Source organism: Musa acuminata, chromosome BXJ3-9 (assembly GCF_036884655.1).
Source record: "Musa acuminata AAA Group cultivar baxijiao chromosome BXJ3-9, Cavendish_Baxijiao_AAA, whole genome shotgun sequence".
NCBI classification, from domain to species: Eukaryota; Viridiplantae; Streptophyta; class Magnoliopsida; order Zingiberales; family Musaceae; genus Musa; species Musa acuminata.
This window is the reverse complement of record NC_088357.1, coordinates 647,515-673,012: the sequence shown is the minus strand read 5'-3', so window position 1 is coordinate 673,012 and position 25,498 is coordinate 647,515. Positions and strand designations below refer to the sequence as shown.

At 37.6% G+C, this 25,498-nt stretch overlaps 2 protein-coding genes across 3 annotated transcripts; one reads left to right on the top strand and one right to left on the bottom strand.

Annotated features, from left to right (window-relative positions):
* Nucleotides 1-7,606: 7,606 nt before the first annotated feature.
* Nucleotides 7,607-16,484, top strand: LOC135650139 (hydroxymethylglutaryl-CoA synthase-like). Of its 2 annotated transcripts, XM_065169303.1 has the most exons (12): nt 7,607-7,787; nt 8,494-8,600; nt 9,395-9,527; nt 9,776-9,919; nt 10,047-10,205; nt 12,204-12,277; nt 12,356-12,431; nt 12,535-12,590; nt 15,106-15,193; nt 15,272-15,412; nt 15,502-15,651; nt 16,087-16,484. In XM_065169303.1, exons 1-12 carry the CDS (start codon nt 7,713-7,715, stop codon nt 16,309-16,311), a joined length of 1,428 nt encoding a protein of 475 aa, XP_065025375.1. In that variant the 5' UTR covers nt 7,607-7,712; the 3' UTR covers nt 16,312-16,484. The 2 variants fall into 2 exon arrangements, with proteins under 2 accessions (XP_065025375.1, XP_065025376.1); XM_065169304.1 differs by lacking the exon at nt 15,272-15,412.
* Nucleotides 16,485-21,201: 4,717 nt separating this feature from the next.
* Nucleotides 21,202-24,198, bottom strand: LOC135649338 (uncharacterized). Its single transcript, XM_065167602.1, has one exon. It carries the CDS (start codon nt 23,614-23,616, stop codon nt 21,427-21,429), a length of 2,190 nt encoding a protein of 729 aa, XP_065023674.1. The 5' UTR covers nt 23,617-24,198; the 3' UTR covers nt 21,202-21,426.
* Between the last annotated feature and the right edge of the window lie 1,300 nt (nt 24,199-25,498).

Sequence of the window (25,498 nt, the reverse complement as noted above, 5' to 3'; positions counted from 1 at the left end):
GCTTGCGCCTATAAAAGTTACAAAGCAAAAGAGGGTGTTTAGTTGCTTGCGGTAATATATTTTTCATAAATGATAGTAGCAATTGTAAAAAAAATATCGAGATCGATGTTTCTTAATCGGATCTCTTCCGCACCTAAGTTCCTAATCTGAATAGATAAGTATAGATGTGTTAGAAAAAAAAAAATACCTCTTTTTTATTATGTTAGAGATAAATTTTTATATTGATTATAAAGGGAATATTATATGAAATAGTTTATAGGGAGACAACCTCTAATTATCTCTAACAGCCTTCCTTCGATCTTTTGTCCACATGGGTGCTAAGGGGGGAGGGATAACCTATAATCGCTTATCTTAAACCCTTGCTCGTGTGGGCAAACAAGTGGAGGGGTGATATTATCTTTTCTTTTCACCTTGGACACCACGTGATGGTTACGTGTCGGATGATGATTAGCTGATGACGTACTCCCTATCATTTGTCGCCCCCCAAAAGATGTGCTTTGGAACTTTTACCAGAGGGATCCGAAGTCTAGCGTCTTATTCATTCGACAGCTTATACCTCTTCGATCTACGATAAACCTGGTGACATGTTTAGTTCGTCCGGCATGTCTAGTCCACCGTGCACTTCACAACATATGGAATGTGTTCGTCTAGCAAATCCGTTCAGGATCACCTCCTCCAATATTTGCTGGTAGTGATCTATTGACGACCTACTAGTTATATCATCAAGGGATGTACATTGGTTTAATGAGGTTGGGTTTTACAACCACCACACCTCGGATAAAGGCAAGGGTTGAACTTCCAAACCTCCGTGCCTTAGTGGAGGCAAGGGTTGGACTTCCCAACCCCCAGACCTGAAGCAGAGTTGGGGGTTGGGCTTCCTAACCTCTTTGCCTTGGACATAATCAAGGTCAAGCTTCCTGACCTTCATGCCTCAAGTGAAAGTGAGGTTCAGACTTTCCTATATTGCTAGTTACATGTGCTTTGTAAGCCAATCATGTGAGTGATGACACGTATGACATGATATACAATATTTTTTGTTATTATTATTATTATATTTTTTTCACTTCATATTATGTGATAAATAGATGTTGTGATATCCTTAGATCTATACAATGAGAATTGGATCATGATGAGATCATAATAGTGAGACCAATTTGCTTATAAACATTGATCGCTAAATATTCTCGATCATAGGTTACTCGAGAGGGACATCCAAATAGCCAGATAGATCGATGTACTATATACTCATCCATGTGATGGAGGTAGCTAATCTCATAGTTGCTTGTGTAGAAACACTATGGATATAGTGCAGGTGCTCATTGGAGAATGAGTTAATTGAATGATCCATTTATAGAATAGTGGATAGTTAATGATACCTTAGACAATGATTCTATGATCCCAGTTGCATATCTGGTCATTAGACTTGAGACACCAAATATACCTTATTTGAGTATTATATTTTTTTTAATACTAGACTTATATGTTTAGAAGTTTTAGATCTAGTACAACCGGTCATCATGAGTGGTAGCCAACCTTACGAAGGCAATTAGGTGTCAACAGAAGATTATTCACTTTCAATATCATGAGAGAAATATCTCATATGTTTTCACTCAAGCAAATCTCTAGCTCTAGGGTCACTCAGGTCGTGATGAATCTAATAAAAGTGAGATTCATATTGAGAGAGAATGAGTTCTCCGAGAGAATCCAATTATAGTGAGACTTGGATAGATTTTGTATGGGCCTGACAGCTCCATGCCTGGTATACGATCTTTGGGATATTATATATATGAGGAACTATAGATACACAGTAACTGAAGACAGACATATTTAATGAATTATATTTCATTGTACCGTATGAAGATTATAGTGTAGTGGCCTAATACGTTCGCAATTGATAAGTTAAGTGAATTATTATAAGGATAATAATTAACCGAGTCAGAAAGAGTTCTAATAAGTGTAAGTTATGACCAGCTCGGTATTGGGTCTAAAGAGTCATATACATATGATGGATGATGCGACGAATAAAGGATTATATATGTGATATCCAATAAGCCATCGTTTTAATGGATCATTGAGAGAGACCCAATAGAGCTTAGAATGATTATTGGATAGAGATTCAATATTCATTAAGCTAGGGGTTATTGGATGGAGATTCAATACCCAAAAAGAAGGATTAGTTAGGGTTAGTTAAATAAGGCTCTCTATAAATAGGAGTTGAGACTAAAAAGGATTATAGGCTAGACCTTTGCTGCCACTACCTCCTTTATCTCGTACTTATCCTTTCCTCCAATCGATTGCCCCCTCTTTGGTGTGAGAGGACAACCTGATTCCTCTTTGGGGTTTGGTGGTGCATAAATGCGAGGAAAGAACGTACTGCGCGAGGAGGTGCGTCATCACCATATCCGTTGTGTGGATCATCACTAGAGAGGATTTTGTGAGAGTTCCTTCATCCACGGACTGAGATTTATTGTTGTGGAGATATATGATCTCTGTTATGTGAGAATGTCTCAACCATTTTATGCAGTTACGTGATTTTTATTGCTTTCGAGTTTTACACTCCTGATCTTGCACGACGATTCGATAAATTTAATTTTGGAAAATCAATTTTGATTTTTATTTTCCACTATGTATGTGATGCTTTCTATACTTTCCCAACAATGGTATCAAAGCCAAGTTGCTTATGCAAAGATTGATTATTAAATGCATCTTGTGTTGAATCGCATAAAATCGATTTTTGCATAAAGTAGTTATGTTTGTTATCTATTACAGATTTGAACTGCATCTATTTTGACACTTTAAAATTCTCATCAGCCATTAGTTTGTAAGTGTTGTAGCCCAACAACATTGGTAGAAGGCTGCTTATAGCCTTAGCTGAGAGAAGCACTTACTGCTCTCGGCCTAGCCAAGGGTTGCATGGCCGAGAGTAGCCTTGTTGCTCTCAGCTAGGCCGAGTGAAGCCCTTACGGCTAGGGTTTCTTGGTTGCCCGACCAACCCATACGACCAAGGTTTCCTAGCCGCTTGGGATACCCTATGTGGATGCTGCAGATGTTCTCAAATTGGATTAAGGATTAATTCAAGTATTAATTAAATATCTTAATTAATTATTACCTAATTAGTATATATATATATATATATATATATATATATATATATATATATATATATATATATATATATATATATATATATATGTATGTATGTATAATTTGGGCCTACGAGCCTCCCTCTCTCTTTTTCATTATATTTGATATGCATTTCTATCTCCCCAACTGATCTACCTCCCCTTGATATGATCAAGATTTCTCATTGATGTGATATATATATTTCTGGGCTTACATGCCTATAATTAAGTTATAATTGCACGAGATGACATGACATGAGCATGAAGGTGCTAGTGGAACCCACGAGGACGAGACAGATGTTCGTCGGGCATAGAGATGCACTAAGGTGTCGACACAATCGATGAGACGAGATGAACAATCGTTCGACATGGAGATGCGTTGAGACTGCTATTCATATGGACTATGCAAGCCAATCGCATAAGTGATGACATGTGTGACATGATACACACTCTTTTTTGCTTATTATTTATTTAATATTTTTTTCACTTTATTGCACATTGCATATATTGTGATATTAATGGATCTGTGTAATTTGAATTGAATCGTGATGAGATCATGATAATGAGATCGATTCATCTTTAAACACAAATCCTAAATAATCTTGGTCATATGTTACTTGGACATTGAAATAACTAGATAGATTGGTGTGCTATATACTCATCCATATGATGGAGGCGACCGGTCTCATAGTTGCTTGTGTGGGGACACTAGGTATACAATGTAGGTGCTTATTAGAGAATGAGTTAATTGATCGATTCGCTCACAGAATGCTGGGTAGTTGATGATACCTTATTGTCAGATAGTGATTCCATCATCCTAGTGGTGTATCTGGTCCTTAGACTTAGGACAATAAGGAAGTCTTATATGAGTCCTTCACTATTTGATACTAGACTTATAGGACTAGAAGTTCTAGATCTAGCAACACCGATTTTCGAGAGTGACAATCAACCTTACGAGGGCTATTGAGTGTTGATAGAGGATCATCCGCTCTTGGTGTCATAGGAAGAATATTTTATGTGTTCTTGCTAAGGCAAATCCTTGGCCAGGTTATTTGGATTGAGAGATAAAAAGTTTTCCCGGAGAATCCGATTAGAACGAGACTTGAGTAGATTTCATATGGGTCTGACGGCATTATGCCTAATATATGATCTCTGGGATATTAGATGGATTATATATATATATGATAATTAAGGATAGGCATGTCCAATGAATTGAATTCCTCTATATCGCCTAGGGACTGTAGCGTATTGGCCTAATACATCCGTAGTCGATGTGTCGAGTGAATCATTATAAAGACAATAATTTACTGAAGCAAAAGGAGTTTTGACAAGTATGGCTCACAACCAGCTTGATATTAGGCTCAGGGGGTCACAATCATATGATTAGTGTTGCAACGAGTAGAGGTTCAGATATGAGATATCCACTAAGCTCTAAAATTATTGGATCTTGTGAATAAGATCCAATAAAAGATTATTGGGTAGAGATCTACTAATCCAAGAGGCTTTGGTAGTTGGATAAAATTAAATTGATAGGGGGCCTCTATAAATATGAGGGAACCAAAAAACCATAAGCTAGACCCTTTTTTTGCTACCACCTCCTATACTCCTCTCTTCCTCTCCTCCTCAGTCAACAGCCCCCTATTTGGAGCATGTGGACAACACGAAGGGTCAGTACCTTCTTGATTACGTGGTGCGCTTGGAAAGAATGATTGTGCAGCGATTTGAGGAGTGTCTTCATAGCTCCTACCATATGTATCACCATTAGAGAGGAGGACAGTTAACCTCATTCATCCTCTCCCATAGATCTATAGGATTTCAGGAATATACAATCTCCCTACGTGACATATCTTTCATATATATATATATAGTTTTTCGGTTTTATAATTTTTGCAAACTAATCTTCATATAACGATGAAATATTTTTTTATGAAAAAAAATTAAGATTTTATTTTTTTTCTTTTTCTATTGCGCACTTGATGCTAAGACCGAGGTCGAGAGAGATTTTCTAATCTAATCCCTTCAATACTCTAGATAGTAACTCAAAATATATAAAGTATGAATGCAAGTAGTCTAAAAATATAAACTCTTTTTTTCATTATGTTGGAGATAAGCCTTTATACTTGATCATAGATAATCTATAATTGCCTCCAACAATTTCTCTTAACTTAGTTAACTTACTTAATCCTTATCCTTATCCAACGACATAAGTTTTAGTGATTAGCTAATGATCAACTTCCTATCAATTGTATTAAAAATAAATGATGGGATGGATGTTAGGGGAAAGGGACACCTGCATTACGGAAACGTTTTCCAAACCGGTCTTTTGGAGCCGTGCGATTCGGACACCTGCATTACGGAAACGTTTTCCAAACCGGTCTTTGGAGCCGTGCGATTCTTCCCATCTATCGTTGTCTCCAGTCCAATCCACCATTCAAACTAATAGCTTACCAGAGCGAGTTGTTTTAACCCACTTGTCCACGTTTCCTTCGTGGATGCTCTATATATATATATATATATATATATATATATATATATATATATATATATATATATATATATATATATAATCGACGTGAATACCATACCGAGAGTCAATTCTGCGACATGAATGCCAAGGAACATATCCATACTCTGCTGGGGTAAACTTATTGTCATGTCAATTATGCAGCATGCGGTTGGTTGACGTCAACTTATCGGTGGGGAGGGAGAGAACGTGAAACACGAAAAGAAAGTCCCAAAAATTAATAAAGAGAAAATATATTAGAAAACTAGTGTAAGATGTAACTTTACTGGATAATTTTCTACCTATAATCATCAAGAAAATTAAATTAGTTTTTATATGTAAAAATATATAAGACCTTAAGTTATTTTAACTCAATTATAATTCTCTTGTATACCGTCTTATATAAATTAAAAAAACTTCTTTTATCCCCACCGAGCATTAAGATTCAATATGCATTTATATGAACAAATCCTTATTTTTTAGAATTTTTTCGTACTTGAATTCTAATTAAATCGAAATCCTAATTAAATTTAATTATGACTCCTGGAGAATTAGAGCCTCCTAAAATATCTATCAACTCTAATAGTTACTAGGGATAAAGATGATCTATATGATCCTCTTCCTTTACAAGTCATAGATCTTCTCAATTAATCTTTAAAATTTAAGAACCTCAAAATCAACATAAAATTTTTGAGTTAGATTATTTCTTTATTTCACATCGAATAACTCCAAACCAAAACATAAACTCACATAATAATCATACCTCTGTCACATAACTTAAGAATACTAAAGTATCTTCTCACATTTTATATTCCCAAAAAAAATATAAAGATACATGATATATTTATAAAATAATTAAATCTTAACTTTTAGAAAAAAATTTCTTCACAATGAACTTTTCATAATAACATACTCGACTTCAAAAATCTAACTCAATAAATTATTATCCAACATAATATCTTACCTAAACATTTACCTTATATGTAGTTGATGATTGTCCCTTAACATCAAGTTTTCAAATCTCTATAAATTTCTCACTAATTACGCTATTAAACATCTCAAGCAACTTATACGAGTTCCACTTCTTGTTATTTATCAAGGTAGAGTAAGTTTCCATATCTATAAAAGTACGTTTCGGGTCCAAAAATATCAAACCAGCACTTGTCATAAAACATCCCCATACTTTTCCTCATTTATTAGTCTCCCTTATTAGTGTTCTTTCTTTTTCTTCGCCATCCTTTTCATATGCATACATTTACTTTTTTTTATCACATCAAATCGTGTGCTAACCTATTTTTTCTATTAGTTAAGTCAATCAGGTTAGACTTTCATTTTACTGTGATGCTATAAAATTCTCAGTTTATTTTATATTTAAGAATATACTATATATATATATATATATGTATATATGATCCTAAATCAAGGATAAGAGGTTTGACCGGGTCAATGCCCAGTCATCGGAAATCGAACGACAGAGAAGCCATGCAAGCAAGCGGTGGTAACCACCGGGCCTTGAAGTGATGACGCTTCGGTAGTACATGCCACCGAACCACTAGTCCCGGCCACGGATTCCCACCCACGCCACCACAAGTTGGAACCTCGCTCGGTAGGAAGCCTGAGTTCTGGGGACGTGGGTCCCGAGTCATTTAAAAGGGACCCACGAACTTGGAAGGCGGACATCCCGAAGGAATCGACACGGGTTCGTCACGTGGGCGCACCAAAACAAAATGTGACAGTTGGCTGTGTCAGTTGAAAACGTTCTTAATGCTCCACCTACCCCGTTCTGCTTGAAACATACCGTCCGATATCGATCCGACGGGTGTGAAGACGGCCCGACTCACGTGCCGAGGCCCTCGATCCGGGCACAGCGCACGACCGCCCCCCTGCTGATGGCTCTGTTGTGATTAGAGCCCGATTTGGTGTCGGGAGTCGGAAGGAACCGTGGGAGCTATAAATACAAGGGGAGACGCTACTCTCCACGAACTTCGCATATATCTTTCGGCTCTGCAGGCGCTTCGCTTCGAAGAGGCGTTTGCGTCGGCCGAGAGAGGGAGGAAGAAGGAAAAGGAATACTTGGTATTGTGGGGATGGATTCTGGAAAGGTGAAGGATGTGGGGATTCTTGCGATGGACATTTACTTCCCTTCGACTTGCGTCCAACAGGCATGGATTCGAGCAGATCCTCTTTCCGCTAATTCGGCTGCAGCTAGGATTGATGCTATTTTTCGCTTGAGCTTGCTACGTTCTTCTGCCTCGTTTGATTGCTCGATCGAGTTGGTTTTGGGATTTTGATCCTTTTTTTGTCTTGTTTTAAACTTTTCATTTCGGTCAATTTGGGGCCGCGGAGATGGGTTTGTTTTAGGTGGATTGAGAAGTGTAGGTTAAATTTTGTGGTTGATCTTGAACTTTGCCTTTTGAAGAGGCTACTTCGAGTGAAAAAGGTGTGAAATATGGGTGGATTTTTTTACTTTTTTTTAGGGCTCTTGTTCGATCTAACTCTTTGTGTGTCCACTTGCTTTGAATATATACCCTTTGGATGACACTGCTTGGTGTATGCCATCAAAACCTGGCGCGACGTTGAAAATTGAAACAACACAGGTTTTGTCGGAACATATCCGGAGGCACAAGGAATATATTAAGGAGGAGTTTTAAAGAAGGAATTGTAAAAGAAGGTTAATAGATTGTTTATCATATCGATCTACTTAGTTGTGCGCTTTAGTCATGGTAAATAGTAGAAGTCCCTTTTAATTTTAATTTTCTCATCATAAATTATCGGAGGATTTTTTCAATTTGGCGTCAAAATGTTTTTGTTACACGGTATCTCATTCTTGGTGTAAATGTCTGAAAATACTAAGTGTGCTCATTGCAGGAAGCACTGGAGGCTCATGATGGGGCGAGTAAGGGGAAATACACAATAGGTCTCGGCCAAGAATGTATGGCCTTCTGCACAGAAGTGGAAGATGTGATCTCCATGAGGTAACTGGCCCTCTGGTCTATTCTTCTTCCACCAACTAACATACGAACACTTGTTAGACAGAGATGGGACCACCTAATGATTACCTGGAAAGTCTATGTACTAGAAGACATAGCCACTGAAAAGACGAAGATGAAATATTGCTACCATGTTCTCTGAAGGTTTTAGGTTAGTTTTGACATCATAGGTCACTTTGTAGGATCCAAAGCTGAAAAGTGTAAACACAGGAGCAAATAAAAAATTTACACTTTCATGGTGATATTGAATTATCTTCATCACTCAAAGAAATAGAAGAAAGGATGCTGGCACTGTTGAATCGAAAAATGATTGGAATATTTTCGTTTATTGATTATGTTCTAATGTATAAGGGAGGCTATGTACTATATTTTCACCTTTCATATATGTAACCTTTAACTTTTTATACATCTAATGAATGATACACTTATCTTGACATACATATCTCTGTTTTTCTTAATAAGTTATTTAGCTTCGTAATTTTGTGATATTTTAGGTTTTTCTCCTCTCCGCCTTTCAAATGTCATTGTCCATGTTATCGTGGCTGTTTCCATATGGTGGAATTAATTCCTTTGATTTTGTTATTACTTACAATTATGTTCTTTGAAATCATTGCTGTGCCTTCCTTTCTCTCCCGGTTTTTGTTCTTAATATATTTACCACTTGACTGGTAAAAGATGACACATCATGTCTCTAATTTTGTAGGAAATGCATATTAATCTGTTTTCTGATTTCTGTGTAATATATTCAGATTGGAATTTTAATTAAGGGTTCTTTTCAGCTTGACAGTCGTTACTTCTCTCTTAGAGAAATATCAGGTTGACCCAAAGCAAATTGGCCGTCTGGAAGTTGGTAGTGAGACAGTGATAGACAAGAGCAAGTCAATCAAGACCTGGATAATGCAAATATTTGAGGTATGTTCTACATCTGTATGACAGGCTTATTTAATCTGCTAATATCTAATCATGAACAACATTGATCAGAGAAAATTGGACAATGTATTTCTAGCATTTGCATTTGCATAGGCTAGAATGATAACTGGTCTCGGATGATTACATTTTGTATCTACTGGTATATCATTTATTTTTTTGCTTAAATCAGTCTAGCTTAAAAATTTCCCTCACTTGCTGTTGGATTCCCAAATATTTACTTGAAAATACAGGAATCTGGTAATACTGATGTTGAAGGAGTTGACTCAACGAATGCATGCTATGGTGGAACAGCTGCTTTGTTCAACTGCGTGAACTGGGTAGAAAGTAGCTCATGGGATGGGCGCTATGGCCTGGTTGTTTGTACGGATAGTGCGGTATGATCATATTGGTCCTTTTAAATACTAAATTCATTTGAAATTCTGTCACAATTATCTATTTTGGGAGTATATTTCATGATGTGTGGAGATTGTTCCACACTTACTGGATCTTCTTTCCCTTTAGGTTTATGCAGAAGGGCCAGCTCGTCCTACTGGGGGTGCTGCTGCTATTGCAATGCTGATTGGACCAAATGCTCCAATTTCTTTTGAAAGTAAATTCAGAGGAACTCATATGACTCATGTTTATGATTTTTATAAGCCAAATCTCGCAAGTGAATACCCGGTTTGTTACCTTTCTGTCCTCCTTTTATTTCTCACTTAATCCTGTTTAGTCACCATCCACTCTGATTTTTTTCTTCTCCTGTCTTCTATTTAAACTATGTGAATTTAGTATAAGATTTCTCTAATTTCTTCTTCACAAGTGACTCTGCACAAATGACGTCATAAATTATCAACAAAAGCTTTTGGGTTTTTTCATCTAAAGATTAATATTTCAGATCTGAGCTTTCTTATTTTCTTTTTAGACAGTTTCTGTGGTTCTTCCCTGAGGTGCATATGATACCAAGTAAAATTTGCAATTGCTGCCTCCGGCCATGTTTTATTTTGTGTGCTTTTCATTTTTAGTTTTTCTGTTATGCCAAATCATTTATCACGAGAGTACAAGACATAAGGTATGATTTAACTCTCTCTACTAATGTCTGCCATTTTAGCTGAACAATCAACTCACTTGTGAGATGGTACAATAAGGACATCCTTAAAGATATAACAGCAGCTGGTGGATGTCTTAATGATATTGAGTTATATTTTTGTCTTAGTACTTAGTAGTATTTCTGTTACCTATCATCTTTAGCCAAGTTGATTATCTACTTGACCATTGACCTGTAGGCTGTTATCTTGTACACAAGGACACTTGCCCTTTGGATTTTTATTTTTCTGCAATGTCTTCATTGTTCTCATTGCCAGCTCTTTCAAAAGAAATCTTCAACTTTATGCAGTCAAAACTTGAAATTGTTGGTCTTTTCGACAGAAAAATCAGGGGCTACAAACAAATAATTCAAGTCTCAGCACCAGACCCAATGCTGGTCTTGCCTCAGGGCTTGGTAGGGGATGCATATGGTTTGGTATGCTGCTGTACCAGTTGGTATCAGATAAAATCAATTTTATAAAGAAAAAAAGAAAAGAAAAAAATGTGAGAAAGGAAAAAATCACCTCTTTGTTTGTCTTCTTCCTATATTTGGTTCCCTAGGCTTATCGATATTTATTCATGATAAGTTGGTCAATTGCGATAAAAAAGTGTCATTACCAGACTGCAATGCCAGTCCCCTTGCAAATCAGCAGGGGATGGTTATGGTCTGGTATGCCTTGTGTACCAGCTGGTAGCAGCTGATTACAATTGGTACAAAAAGAAGCACCTCTTCTCTCAATCTCTTCTTTGTTTTGGCAACCCAAGTCTATTGTGATAAAATTCATGGTACGATGATCTGTTGCAACTTTTGTTGCATAAGATTGGGACCCACAAGGACTTCACGGCAGCACTGGACTGGGCAGTTCACGAGGTTGGTTCCTCATATGGTTTGTCCCTGAACCAAGGAAATTGTGATGCACTGATTATAATAGTGCAGCTTGTTTCAGCTGAAGTTTTATTCTTGGTAGGAATTCAGACTAGTACGTACTGCCCTTTCTGGGTCTGGTATACTTCTAATTAACTATCCTTGCTACAGACAATGTTTGCTCATGTAAATATCATGCAGCTGTTGTTGTCTTTATTGTGAGGAACTTATGTAAATTTGTAATGCATACAGGTAACTTGGTATCTGAGTTTGCAAATTGATATTGAGGGTCTTCCAATTGTAAATTATGTTTCCTTGAATAAGTTCAAGATTCAGATTGGACCAGGTTAATGTGTTTGAGATGTTGCTTGCTAGATTATTTTTGAGGTAAATGAGAGTGCAAATTTTCTTAGATAGCAAATTCATGACACCTGAAATCATAGGAATTACAGCATATTCGACCCGTAGACATGGATAACATCTACCAAAAATTTCTTTACTACTTGTACCTCCTATGATGTACAATCTGACTAAATATTAGTTGTTATCATGAAAAGTTGTGAGCCAAGCTAAAATTTATTGAGGCCTTGATGAACCTTATTTATGTTATGATTTTTTTGTTGCAGTTGGTTCTCAATGTTGAGTATTAAACATTTTTATTGGGATGTAGGTTCGGATGTAGAAGGTTCTCATACTTTGCATTTGTTGGTTTTCTTATTATGCCCATCTAGGTTGTTGATGGAAAGCTATCACAGACATGCTACCTCATGGCTCTTGATTCTTGTTATAAACGTTTTTGCAGCAAGTAAGTTGTGGCTGATTGTAACAATAATGTGCATTTCCTTGGGTCCAAACTCAAACTGATTCATGATCATGTCATCAGATTTGAAAAGTTTGAGGGAAAGCAATTCTCAATTTCTGATGCGGATTATTTTGTTTTCCATTCTCCCTATAACAAGGTATAGCTGTTTTTCCTTCTTTGACAACACATATATATATCTTCAAATCACAGAATTTTTCAGGTCTTGCTGAATAACTTTTTTCCTTGATGTGTTACAACAGCTTGTGCAGAAAAGTTTTGCTCGTCTCTATTTTAACGACTACTTGCGCAATTCAAGGTTAGTTTCTTCTTGTCAACTTTTATCCTTATCTTTTGTTAATCAAACTGTAAGGAAAACTTATCTGCTTAATATTTATTATATTTGAAGTGTTTATCATTTAAAAAAATTTCATACAAAATTTTATATTGTTGTTTCAAGATGCATTTGGTGTTCTATAAAAATGATTAAATGAAAATTTAACGAGCTCAACAGATTTATGTCTTGTCATTGATTCATAAAGTTTATATTAATTTTAATATATACTATGTGGTCTCTATAATACTATATTAAAAAATTGGTGTTTAGTTTTAATCAATGGATATATCTCATTTGTTGCCCCAATAATGCTTATTTAGGACACAGGCATTTAATATAAGTAAAAAATTGTTAAACAAGTGATGTTGTGGTGATAAAAGCTTATGAAAACAAGATTGTAACTTCCTAAGCAGTCTAGAGATTGTTTGGGTGGTTACCTTGTCTATGAATTCTGTTTCCATTTTTTTGTTAGATCACAAGGTCTCCATAAATATTGTCTTCCTGGTCTTAAGGCTGGAAGGTGATTGCACAGTTGAAGATGGACCTTGCAGTTGTTGTATGTACTCATTTCAAACCACATTTCAAGATTTAGGTCACATTTTATAATATGGATAAACACGGAACACCAACCAGATCCAGCCACTTGGTGACCTGCCCACAATCAGCATGTGTGAACCTTGTGATGACTATCAGACCCTTGTGTTATTCTGTCGGAAGTCGAAATGTAACTGAAGCGGTGGGTTGATTGGCTGCAGTCAATACCATTGGACACCAGCCAACAGATCTTCATTGCGCTCTTACCACAATGAACTTCAATGTGTGGACTGACTTGATTCTACTTCTTGGTCACCTTATCCAAAGCTATAAATTCCAAGCCCAATTATGAGAACTGTCCGAGAAACTTTTTTCCCATCAATCTCCTATGATCTAGATTGTTTAGGCATTAGAGAGGTTTTGCTGGTGGACATACACTTGTTTTTTTTTGTGTCCATCAATCTCCTATAATCTAGATTCTGAGAACCAACAATCTGCAATTTGTAGAAAAGGGTTTCTGAAAACTAACAATTTCAGTCTTGTAATTATGCTTGCACTGAGAAATAAGGTTTGCTGTGAAACAAATTGAACATGGATTAATTTTGAAAATCATATTTTTTTTGACATTTTATTAGTGGATATAAATTTCATTTACAACTATCAAATGGATATTGGTTTTTAATAATATTTATGTAAGTTGACAAAGATGGAATCGGATGTATGATCACTATGGCTTTTTGTTGAATTGAAGCTGTAAATGGATGAAGATAGTATGAATTTGAATTTGTTAGCAACAATAGATAAATTGCTATTGTGAGTCTGTTGATGGTACTTGTTGGAAAAGAAAACAAGGATAACTATAAATAATTTAATATTGATTATTACCTAAAATTATTTTGAAATTCAATTACATAAAGTTATTTCTCCATGTACATTTAATCCTTGTGTTATCTGTATATCCAAATGACAATTAATGAATGGAATTCAACCATTTATATAACCCCATGTGGAAAATTTGGGTAGCAAAATTCTAAATGGAAGCACATTTATGAGACCATATGTGGCTCCAATTAGATAAAAGAAGCATCATACAGGTGCTATCTGATAAACTTTCAAGTTTCAACCCTATATTAGGTTAACTAGTTGATTCTTCTTGAGAGACAAAAAGGGTTTACCCTGTCCTCCCATCTGTTCTTCTTCCTCTTTAACCTTTGTAATTCTTCTCCCTATCTGAACCATCAAACATGCTTAATGTTAGCCCTTTATCCTTCATTTAGAAAGGGCCAAAATGCTGCTTTTAGCTTTCTGAGGATATCACGTCTAAAGAACTTGAGTAGCTGAAACAAGGGCACTGAGAGGATGATCCTTCTTTTTTATCTTCATTTGTAGTCTAAGGTTAAGGAAGCTCATCTGTGGTGTGGTTTGACAAGTCTGAGTATACGATGTGGAGGAGGAAGAAGGGTCTCTGAATGTATTAACTGAAACCAGTTGTGAGAAAGTTCATGTTGTCTTTAAGGCAAGGGAAGAATGTAGGCTTCGATTGAGCTAAATCTAAAACCTAAAAGATTGATAACACAATCCAAACTGTCAAAACTTGAGGCCCTGTTGATACTTGTTGCTGTTGAAAGTCAGTAATTGACTGTATACTTTCTTGGTCTTTTATCTATCACCTTTAATCTTTTAACTAATTGCACTTGTGAATATCTTTTCATGTCAGTTCTATTATTTGGAGAACTATCAGATTATTTGTGACACCTTGGTGTAGTGGAAAATTGCAAAGTGTCTTTGTACCTTGGTTATGAAGTACAATCATCAGCTCTTCTTTGTTTATCCTTTTTTTAACGTAAGCTTAGGTGTATTCTGAAGCATTTTGTTTTGTCTTTTTTTTCATTGAATGTTCACATTCTATAAGGTATAAATTTATTCCAAGTTCCTAATTGTACTATTCCTTGTTTCTCATTAGTGTTGTCGAGAAGGATGCAAGGGAAAAGCTGGAGCAGTTCTCTAATCTGACTGGTGATGAAAGCTATCAAAGTCGTGAGCTTGAAAAGGTCATTCATCTGCTGCTTAAAGTTGAGACCTTATCATTAATGTTTATTTGCTAATTTTTTTTCTCATAAACTGTTTAGGTTTCTCAGCAAGTTTCAAAGCCTTTATATGATGCGAAAATTCAACCATCTACTTTGCTGCCAAAACAAATTGGGAATATGTACACTGCATCTATTTATGCTGCATTTGCATCTGTTATCCACAACAAATATAGTACTCTGGTGATGTTATCATATTTCTTTGTGTTGTCATATAAATAATTATATATATGATATAAGCTAATGACCTTAGTTTTACATCGTATATGCAGATGGGCCAACGGATTGTAATGTTCTCATATGGCAGTGGCCTATCTTCCACAATGTTCTCCTTCAAGCTTCAGGATGGTCAACATCCATTTAACATATCAAACATTGCTACCGTTCTTAACGTATCAGAAAAGCTCGAGAAGAGACATGTGGTATGTTTTTTGTCATTGAATTTGGTTATAGATATCCTCCGTGTTGCTTGGCATGTATAAGTTCAAGTATATTCATTATGCCCTCTCTATATTCTGTTGTTTCATCATATCTATTCATCGTGAAAACGCTTGAACATCTTGTCCGGACAGGATACCCTTGCATCATGACATTTTTTATTCTGCCAGTTCTACCTATTTATATTTGAGTCTCTCCTGTTTTGCCCTCTACTTTGAGAAACCGAATAACCTGGAGTGGATCGATGATACAGTAGGTAGATTGCTCAATGTTCAAGTGATCTATATTTTATCGTGTTTCAGTTAGGTAGAATGCTTCACTGTTGTTTCTTTTGGTGCTAGTGTCACTATTTGCATGTGGTCATTATTTATATTTCTGGTTAACTCAACTACTGTGTTTCTCTTCTGTTTCTTATTCAGATTCCACCAGAAAATTTTGTGGAGACATTGAAGCTGATGGAGCATAGATATGGAGCCAAGGATTTCGAAACAAGCAAAGATACAAGCTTACTGTCTCCGGGAACCTTCTATCTCGTGAATGTGGATTCCATGTACCGGAGGTATTACGCCAAGAAGGGCACAGAGGAAGCTACGAGTGCCAAAAGTTTCAGCGTCAAGAACGGCTCTTTGGCCAATGGCCACTGATGGCGTGCTTCCAAATTGGGGAGGCTGGTGAGGAGCCTGCCAATGTCGTTCCTTGTGGTTCTTCTGATGCTCATGTCATTATTGTGCTAATCACTCGATGAATCTGAATTATCTAGTGAATAATTTGGTTGAGCTATTTATTTCTAGCCATTATATTTGGTTTATTCGGACAATGCTGGAGAATCACTGTGCCCCCATCTTATTACTTAGCTCTAGCTATCTCGAATTGTCATTTATCAGTAGTGTCTCCTTAATAATCCCGTATAAATATAATTTTACCTTGTGTTCTGATTTGATTGAAAGTCGCCACTATTTTAGGTTTACAGGGATTAGGAACGATGGATACTTGAGCATGTAATCTACTCAAAATACATATTTTGTGACCTATTGAGCATGTAACCTACTCAAAAGAACGATGGATGCTTGAGCATGAAAAAAAAAGATATTATTTGATCGGTTTTAAGTATGATATTATTCCCTATAATATTTATTCTAATTTTATTTTTAAGCTTTTATTTAAAAATATGGAATACCTTTACTAATGATATGTTTTAACTTGTTTAATTTCCAAAATTGCATATAGCTTGGGTGTTTATCAAATATCTATCCAAATTGTTCGTTTGATTAAAAATTTGGGGATATATTATTTTCTTCCCCCATATATATATATATTATGATGGACGGTTGTGATCGGAGGGTTGTCGATAAGACCACAAAGGATTCAGGCCGTATTATAAATGCCTATATATATATATATATGGTAGGATGGACGGTTGTGATCGGAGGGTAGTCGATAAGGCCACAAAGGATTCAGGCCGTACTATAAAAACCTACTTTGTCGGGGAAGAGTCGGTTGTGGGTGCGCCTACCAGATTCTCGTCTCCTCTCTTTGCTGCTCCTTGGGTGCACTAATCGTCTCTGCTTTAGCTCCCAAAGCACTGCAACTGGAGATCTCGCTCTTCAAGGTCGGAATAATCTCCTCCTCTCTCCCTCTCCTCCTCCCCCACTTATTTCTGCTTTGGTTTCTATTGTCTTGCCGCCTGCCGAATCTTTGCCAAGCAGCAACTCAACTCATTAGAACTAGCTCGTGCCTCTATAAGTCGTTCTGAGTGTGCTATTTAACTTAAAAAGAAACCACATTGTCTTTGAAATTAGCTTTTTTTTCTTGTTGCTGTCCCAAATGTTAGAACTCTGCAAGCTAAGCATTCAAATTTTTAACAGAACTCCGTGCTAACCATACAAGTCACGGAATAATATTACGATACTAGCTACTGTTTGTCTTTAATATATCGGTACTGATTTCTCTTCAGGTGAATAATAAGAACAAGACCAATGCAATTATAATTTTCTTTTGAATTTTCGTATCTAGCGGGTGCTTGATATGTTCTCTAATTTACTATTTCCGTCTTGTATTATTTAACATGTTTTGGCAAAAGAAAGTCCTGATTGAATTGTCTCCAATTTTTTAAAATGGAACCGTAATCTTCTTTTCTGTGCTATCAACTTTGTATGTTTACAATCAAACTTTAACAATAACCAAGGTTTTATTTACCTACGTCTTTTTGTTGATAATGGTTAAAACCATGTTCATAAGATCTAAAAAAAGATAAAAATTAATAAAATAGTTTACTTATAAATAATTAGGTCACAGAGGATTACAGAAGAGAACAATCTAAGATACTGTGAACATGTTAAAAGAAAACCTGTACCTATTGTCGTTAGTCAAGATGAATCAACTAGTATCATTGGGACAAGAAGAGGTAGCGTCCGAACTAATAAATAGTACTAATAATAATTTAAAAAAATGAATGCTTTTGATTTAACAAGACGTGTCTGGTATTCATTGAAGAAAAAGTTTCATATAGCTGATCCTAAATAGTTGGATATTATTGCTTAGTTTATGTTGTATCTTAGTTAATAACAACTAATGGATGTGAACTTCATTCTTCTTTTCTACATGGTTGTGCACATAATCTGTCCTAGATGAATCCCATGGAGTTGATTGTAGAAGAGATGTTCATCGATGTTTTTTTTGTCTCTATGCATAAAGATGGATAGTTTATTGTTTTTTTCTCTACAAAAATATGTATCATCTTGTTCATTTAAGTTTCTATAAAGAAATCATATTTTAAAGAAGAACCTAGATTTCTAGTGTTTATGTGCATAAACATTTACACAAATTTTTTTTGAGTACATGATCATGATGTTAGTAGAATTAAAAGAGGAACTGATGCTCGGAATAAATGCCTCTACTTCTTTATGATCTTTCACATGGTTGTATACATAGTCTGTCCCATGAAACTTTATAGGAGTTAATTGCAGAAAAAAACTGATTTGGATCACTGTTTACTATTTGAGCTTTGCTTTTGATCTGTTTCTTTGAGGAAATGATCTAGTAAAGTAGAAGTCAAATGTCTAGTGTTTGAATGCATAAACATTGATCCGTATAGGGCATGGGTTCAATGATTCGTCAATCCAATACCACTTCTCATATGGAAGTTATTGGTAGAGAGAGATATTGCTGGAAACAAATGTAAAACCGAAAGGAAAACAATGTCTATTGCTCATAAGATTAAAGTGCCTACTACAAGGGCTAAGAAACAGAATAAAAGCAAGATAAAAGACTTACAAATGCGTAAGAACATAGGTTGCCTTTGGATAGCACTTGGGTGCTGTCGACAAGTTGACGATTGCTGTTGGTTTTGGTCTTCTCCGTTCTTGTTGTTGGAACTTCCTTCTAAGGTTTGGACAGCGAATAACAAGCTTTGGGACTTCTTACAGAGGCTAGACGTAGCTTTGATGAAGGACTTTGGCTATTGGAACTTGATGGAGTCTCTGCTGCAACGTTGCTGCAGTAGGCTGGGAGGAAGAAGGATGAAGGTCTGCCAACAATGGAGGAAGTAGGCTGTTGCTCTTCCTTGAACTCTCATTCTCCCTTCTTCTTCTTGCTGCTATTGAAGGCCTCTTTGCAAGCTACAAAGGCTGACAACAACTCAAAAAAGATCTCTGTAGCAAGGTGGCTACAGGTAGGAGGAAGGATTGTTGAATTTTCAAACTCCTTCCTCTCTTTCTCTCCTCTCTTCTTAGCTTAGGGCCGGTTGGGAACTCAAGAGGAGGCACGACTTGGATGCCTTCAAGAGGGTTGCAACCCTTTAGATTTATAGGATTGAGGGCGTATAAACTCCTAATTTGATTAGGACTTCTCTTTAGTTCCTTGTAGTCGTTGAAGTCTTTTATTGTATATTACCCTGGTTGGCTAGGGGCTGCCCTAATCTTGTTCCTACTAGGATTGAGATTGGGCTGACTTGACTCAGGTCTCTGAGCTCAAGATTGGGTTTGGTCTTGGTTTGGCTTGATCATGATCGAAGTGGGGTCTAACTAGAACTCCAGTTGGGCTGAATTGGAGTTTGGCTCAAACTCGACTAGATCGTCCCTGATCAAACATGCCCAAATTTTTTTTGACTAATTGATGAGGATGATAGTGAGATTAACATGACATGAATGTTTGTGGAAGGCTTAAATGATTTCACATTGACAATAATTTTCTAAATACTTGTAATTTAGCAACTGGTTCATGGATCAAAGATGAATGCACTAACTTGAGTTGAACTTGGCCAAGCTTGAGCTAGGCCTGGCTTGCTTGATCTCAGCTAGTTGACCTTCTCTTTGGAAAATCATGGAGCCAAACACCATGGTATACCAACCATAATGATTTAATGCTACTGATATGTTGGAATCGCAAGCATACTGATAAAATATCAACATCTTATATATTTTTAGATATTTTTCTCAATGGTCTACCAAGGTAAACCATACCATAGATTGACAATTCAGTACATAATAATTTGATTAGATTTCAGCAAAAGTACTGCTACTAATGTTTTATTCCACAATTAAGAAGTAATTCAAGCTATAAATTGGCTGAGCTCTTAAGGTTTCAAGATCATAATTTTAGCTGTTGGAGTTGTAGGATTTTAGGTTGCTGAGATGCTGACATGGTTAACATTTGATCGAACAGTTCGAATTAATATCATTCATTCTTTTTGGCCAAGGCCTGGTGTAAAAAAGATAACACCATTGAATGAGGATAAATCATGTAAATTTCAGTGGCTTTGGCAAGACTGGGGAAACCTAAATCTGTTCCTGATCTTTGTTTATTTCCCCATATTCTTGTAGAGGAAAATACAAGAAGAATAGTCTAATTTTAGGGCCTAGCTGATTTGCTGCTCCATGTGCTCTGTGGATAGTTCAAGTAAAGTGTTTGATGTTTTCACTAGATGAGGCTGATTATAAGTTTAATCATATAATCATATACCTTATCATTAAATGGATGTTTTGGGGCCTTAGCGATGATCCTGACTATTTTCCTGTGAATGATTATGCTTATCCCCCATTATCTAACTGGTCAACATTGACCCATCTTATTTTTATGTCATATCTAGTATTTAGAGTTTGCCTTGATTTGGTACTGCTCTCGCATCCCACACCAAAATAGTTCTGACTAAAAATTTAATTATATAATCATATACCTTTATCTTTATCACTAAACGGACATTTTGGGGCCTTACCTAATGATCTAAACTATTTTCCACTCACCGATGATGCTTCTCCCCATTATCTAACTGGTTGACATTGACCCCTCTTATTTTTGCGTCATATCTAGTATTCAGAGTCTGCCTTGGTTTGGTACCGCTCTCGCATCCCACACCGAAATAGTGTTTTACCCCTGGATGTGCAGGCAACTGTTGTGCCTCAACATATTCGGGATTCACAAGCATAGTCCTTGAATTGGCGAATGTATTTCTTTTATCCAAGGGCACCAAACTAAGAATTACAAGAACTAACTTGCATTTAGTTTACCTTGACTAGTTTATGATAAAAAAAGTTCAATTGAGAAATAAGGTCCCTCATATAATTTATTTGATTTGGTCATGCACAATTGTTTACATATCCAATTCTTTGACCCAGAGAAAAATAGTGAGTAGATGATTCACATTATTCATCAAGATACCGTTATCTGAACATGGTAGCACAGTAAAAGAATGTATCCCCAATTCTATGTTGACAGTTCTAGCAGAAAGCATAGTCAACTACAGAAAATTCAGCTCATTCACATTAAACCTCAACTGTTTTCTGATTCAAAGCCAAATATCTCCACCTTTCCTTCTCAACAAAATCTGCATCTAGGAACTTAGCAACAAAAGTCCAGAGTTTGTAAGCATCCTCAAAGTTAGTGAGGAAGCTAAGGGAAGCATTTAAGACATTTATTCCCATAGTAGTTTTTTGTTTCTTTCTGTTGCCTGCAACTGTTATTTCACAGGCTCTTCTCTCCAAAACTTTATGTTTCTCAGCTTCATATTTGTCTGGGAAGCGTATATTGTTTAGGAACCCACAACTAAGAGAAATGTTGCTTCTATCTGCAAGCTTTTGTACAAGCACAGGCTCGATCTTCTCTCCTTTCCAGTCGAAGATGTTGAAAGCTATTGCAGGTCCCCTGTCAAATTTTACTTGTGGACCGTAGATCCTAACTAGGGAATGACCACTTTCAGAGTGAGGATGCTGCAGCTTAATCAAAGCAACGACTAACCAGTTGGTGATGCATCTCAATCTGTTGCTGATGAGTAGCAGACCTAGAGAGTCTGCATGATCCAATCCTCTGCACACAATCTCCATGCTCTTGTTTGCTTCAGCAGTGGTCGTGCTCTTTTCTGCTTGCACGGAGAGGTTGCATTCTAATTCTACAATACCCGATGATTCTTCATTATCATCTCGTGCTTTGGAACTCTCCACCTGCTCGGATCTCTCGACTTGCTTTTGTTTTTGTGTAGAAGCAAATTCTCCAAGCACATTATCTATAGCAGCAGAGTCATTACCGATATGTGTGGGTATTGGACCAGAGAACGAACTGATGGTCTCAATATCGTCTTCGTCGAATTGGTTTCTAGAGGAATGGCCATCCAAATCTGTTCCTGAATAATCATCAGTCAGCTGCGACAGCCTTCTTGATGGGATGATGCTCACAATTCCGAGACTCCTGGCTATCGTAGATGACTCCAATGCTGCAGTGCTGGACTTTTTGATGAAAATTCCTGCAAAACCAGATGGGTTCTCACCAAACACTTTGAAGAAAGAGCAGATGATGAAGTCTGGCTGGATCAACGAGAGCCCGAGGGTGTCCAAGTCCTTTGGCCCCAGAGCACATGCATCCAGCACCACTTGCCACCCATGTTCTTTAGCCACAGTCATCCATGAATACGGATACCTGGCTCCAGTAATCCTGGACTGAAGTGGAAACACAAACAGTCCTCTTCTTTTCTTCTTTCTCTTGCTCAGCTTCTCCATCAATTTATCAGAATGAATCCGGAGGCTTGGCCAGGAGAAGCTAGCAGACATGACTTTGGCTCCTCTCCTGTAAGCGCTCTTAGTCATCGCATATATGGCCTCGCTCTCGTAATCATACACACTCAGCAGCCCCTTGTTGGCATGAAAGGGATAGGATTCTGCCAACAGCCTGAAAGCAGTGGTTCTGTTGGCAGTGCAGATCATGCTGTATGCACCATCCAGTATGTTGAGGAAATGCATGATCCTTTTCCTGATTGCTGATTCCAGAGCAGTATCTTGATTCCCGTACTGCACTTGAGATTTCAAGCTTGCTGACTTGTAAGCGATGCTGAAATATGGAGGCTGCAGCAGGCCTGAAGGCTGAGGATCACCAGATGTGGATGCTCTGGAGGAGTGCACTTGTGCATGGGAGAAGAGGCTAAATCCAGTATAATCGAGGCAGACATGATCAGAAAGGTGATAATATTCACTGTTCCTGATTCGGTCTGCTTCTTCTGTCTCACCGTACTGTGGATACACTCTGATAAAGCCGGACAAGGCATCAGGGAGGGGAGGCAGGCACTCATGGTTTGTGAAGTGGGTGTTTGGGAAGATGGAATCCTTCGTCAGCTTCGCAAAATTCATCCGTGAGATTCCAATGGTGGTGGTTCTTGCGTGGTGCATGGTGGTGCTGGACTCGACCAGGCCAAGAAATGGCACCGGACAGCAGCCATGGGTGCATGCCTCTCCGATATCCCTGATGCAAGGAGATTGAATCTCTATCATTATCTTTCCCACCTTGTTCTTTCTTGTAGCTTTCTTCGTCTCTTCCAGAAGCCTTTGGTAGCCTTTCAAGGTGCCAATGGATGAGGAAGAACATGACAACGTTTCGTCGGTGGGAGGGAAGAGACTGCCATGGATATGATCGGAGTCCCGAAGAAGACACAGCTTTCTTGCCACAGGCCTTGGACTCTGACATCTCATGAGGCTCTCATGCCCTTTTTAACACCCCAACTGCTCAATTAATCAACAATTTTGGGTACCTTGACTTCCAGACGGTAATCATACACAGGCTCTTTTGATCTTTTGGCTATGGTCCACCTCTGTCCATGGAATTATAGATGCCTGCATGGACCATCTCAGTCTTGGGAGAGAGAAGCTGCTTGCTGCCATATGTAACCGTGTTCTTTGCACTCTCATTAAATAAAGATGTGCAAGTTGGTCAGGTCCAGATATTAGATTGCAGATGCTAACCGATGTAAGATTACCGGCACAAGTGAACAAAGGTGGTCATTGTGAGGGACGGCTGCAGGCAGGCCTCGATGGGGACGGCTAGCCTAACGCAGAAAAGGCTTCAAGTTGCTTCCTTTGTTGAAGGATTGCTGATCGTCTTGACCTGGTCCATCATCTCTTTAACAAGCCTTGCATTTTGGGTGATCTCTCTCTTTTTTGATTCAGTCTTGCTGTCTCTGTAGGTTCTAACTGGTGTAGTATGAATACAGATTGCAGGATCTCAGAAATCTTGTGCTTCTGCTCCCTTCTGGCTGCTGGTTTAAATGAAAGCAGGTAAATTTCAGCTGCTTAGAACAAAACGGGTTTCATTTGGATACTTTTTGCTGTCATGTTCATGCATGTCATATGCATATGATCCAGATCAAACCAGGTATGTTTCTCCTTGTGTTCTTTCAGCTGTTGTGTCATCCTAAAAGATTAATTACGGCCTGCCTCATTGCTTCAGTGACGACTTTTCAGAGAGGTGGAACATCATTGGCTATGATTTGGTGGAAGACCCAAGTGGTGTGTTCTACTGCAGACATGATCGTTTAGAGGCCACTCCGATGTCTCGTGGACTGGCCCCTCGCGAGCACGTCGTCTGCGTATCTTCGGCGAGTGCTCACTGGCTTCTATGGTGGGAGGCCTCCGGGGATGACCAATCAACATTGAGAGATAAAGTCTTCTCTGGGTCGTACGACGCAGCAGATCGGGTGCGAGTCAATGGGTTGACCTCAGTGGGTACATTGACCTACCATGTGACCTGTCTGGCTTTGCCACCTCTGCGTTGATTGGTGAGGTAAAATGTGGACCCACACCCTCGAGGAATGCATGCATTTAGAGAAAGACATTATTGTTTGCTGCCGCTTCGACAGCTTCGTAGGGTCCCTTCACCACATTATTGCAAGTACTTGCTGTCACTACTATTATTGCATCCCTTATTTATGCATCATTACGCAAAGATGTGAGCAAATATCACGTTAAGGGACTTATTGGCTTTGAAGATATGGAATTATTTTACCTTGATACGAGATATCATCTGGTTTTTGACCACATTACGTTCGAGTTATGGGTCCCGTGTGAAAGGCATTCTTGATGGTGGAAAAAAACGTAAGAGGAACTTTATTTAGGTGAAAACAATATTCAATTTAAAGATGGGTAAAATCTTTAAAAAAATATTTAATTTTTATTTTTCCTCACCAGACGTCTCTTTTTTTTTTTTAATCCAGTTGCCTTTTCATGGCATCTTTCACCTTTTGTCGTAGCCTTTGATTTCAATTCTGTCGCTCTCGCCATTGTTCCCTAATTACTACCTCGTTCATTGTTGTCAAACCATTATAAATTCTTGCCTCCGTCTCGTTATCCCCATTGTAAGTAGAAGTAGACGAGAGAGTGAGCAAATGATGTCAATATTGATGTAGAGATGACAAATGGCGATAGAGAGAACAAGGGAATGAAGGCGACGAGTGCGAGGGTGACATAGAGAGGAGGAAGTCCTTCTCATCGTGGGAGGACATGACAGTTTAGGTGAAGGAGAGATGATGAAAATCACGAATGGACGATGAGAAGGGGCATGAGAGAGCGAGGGTAAGAG

Bases quoted from the DNA above. Each gene is read 5' to 3' on its own strand.
- LOC135649338 (XM_065167602.1), bottom strand. From the start codon at position 23,616: ATGAGATGTCAGAGTCCAAGGCCTGTGGCAAGAAAGCTGTGTCTTCTT.
- LOC135650139 (XM_065169303.1), top strand. From the start codon at position 7,713: ATGGATTCTGGAAAGGTGAAGGATGTGGGGATTCTTGCGATGGACATT. The intron at 12,278-12,355 runs GTAAGTTGTGGC...TCATGTCATCAG, and splicing joins TATAAACGTTTTTGCAGCAA to ATTTGAAAAGTTTGAGGGAA. The intron at 15,194-15,271 runs GTCATTCATCTG...TAAACTGTTTAG, and splicing joins AAAGTCGTGAGCTTGAAAAG to GTTTCTCAGCAAGTTTCAAA.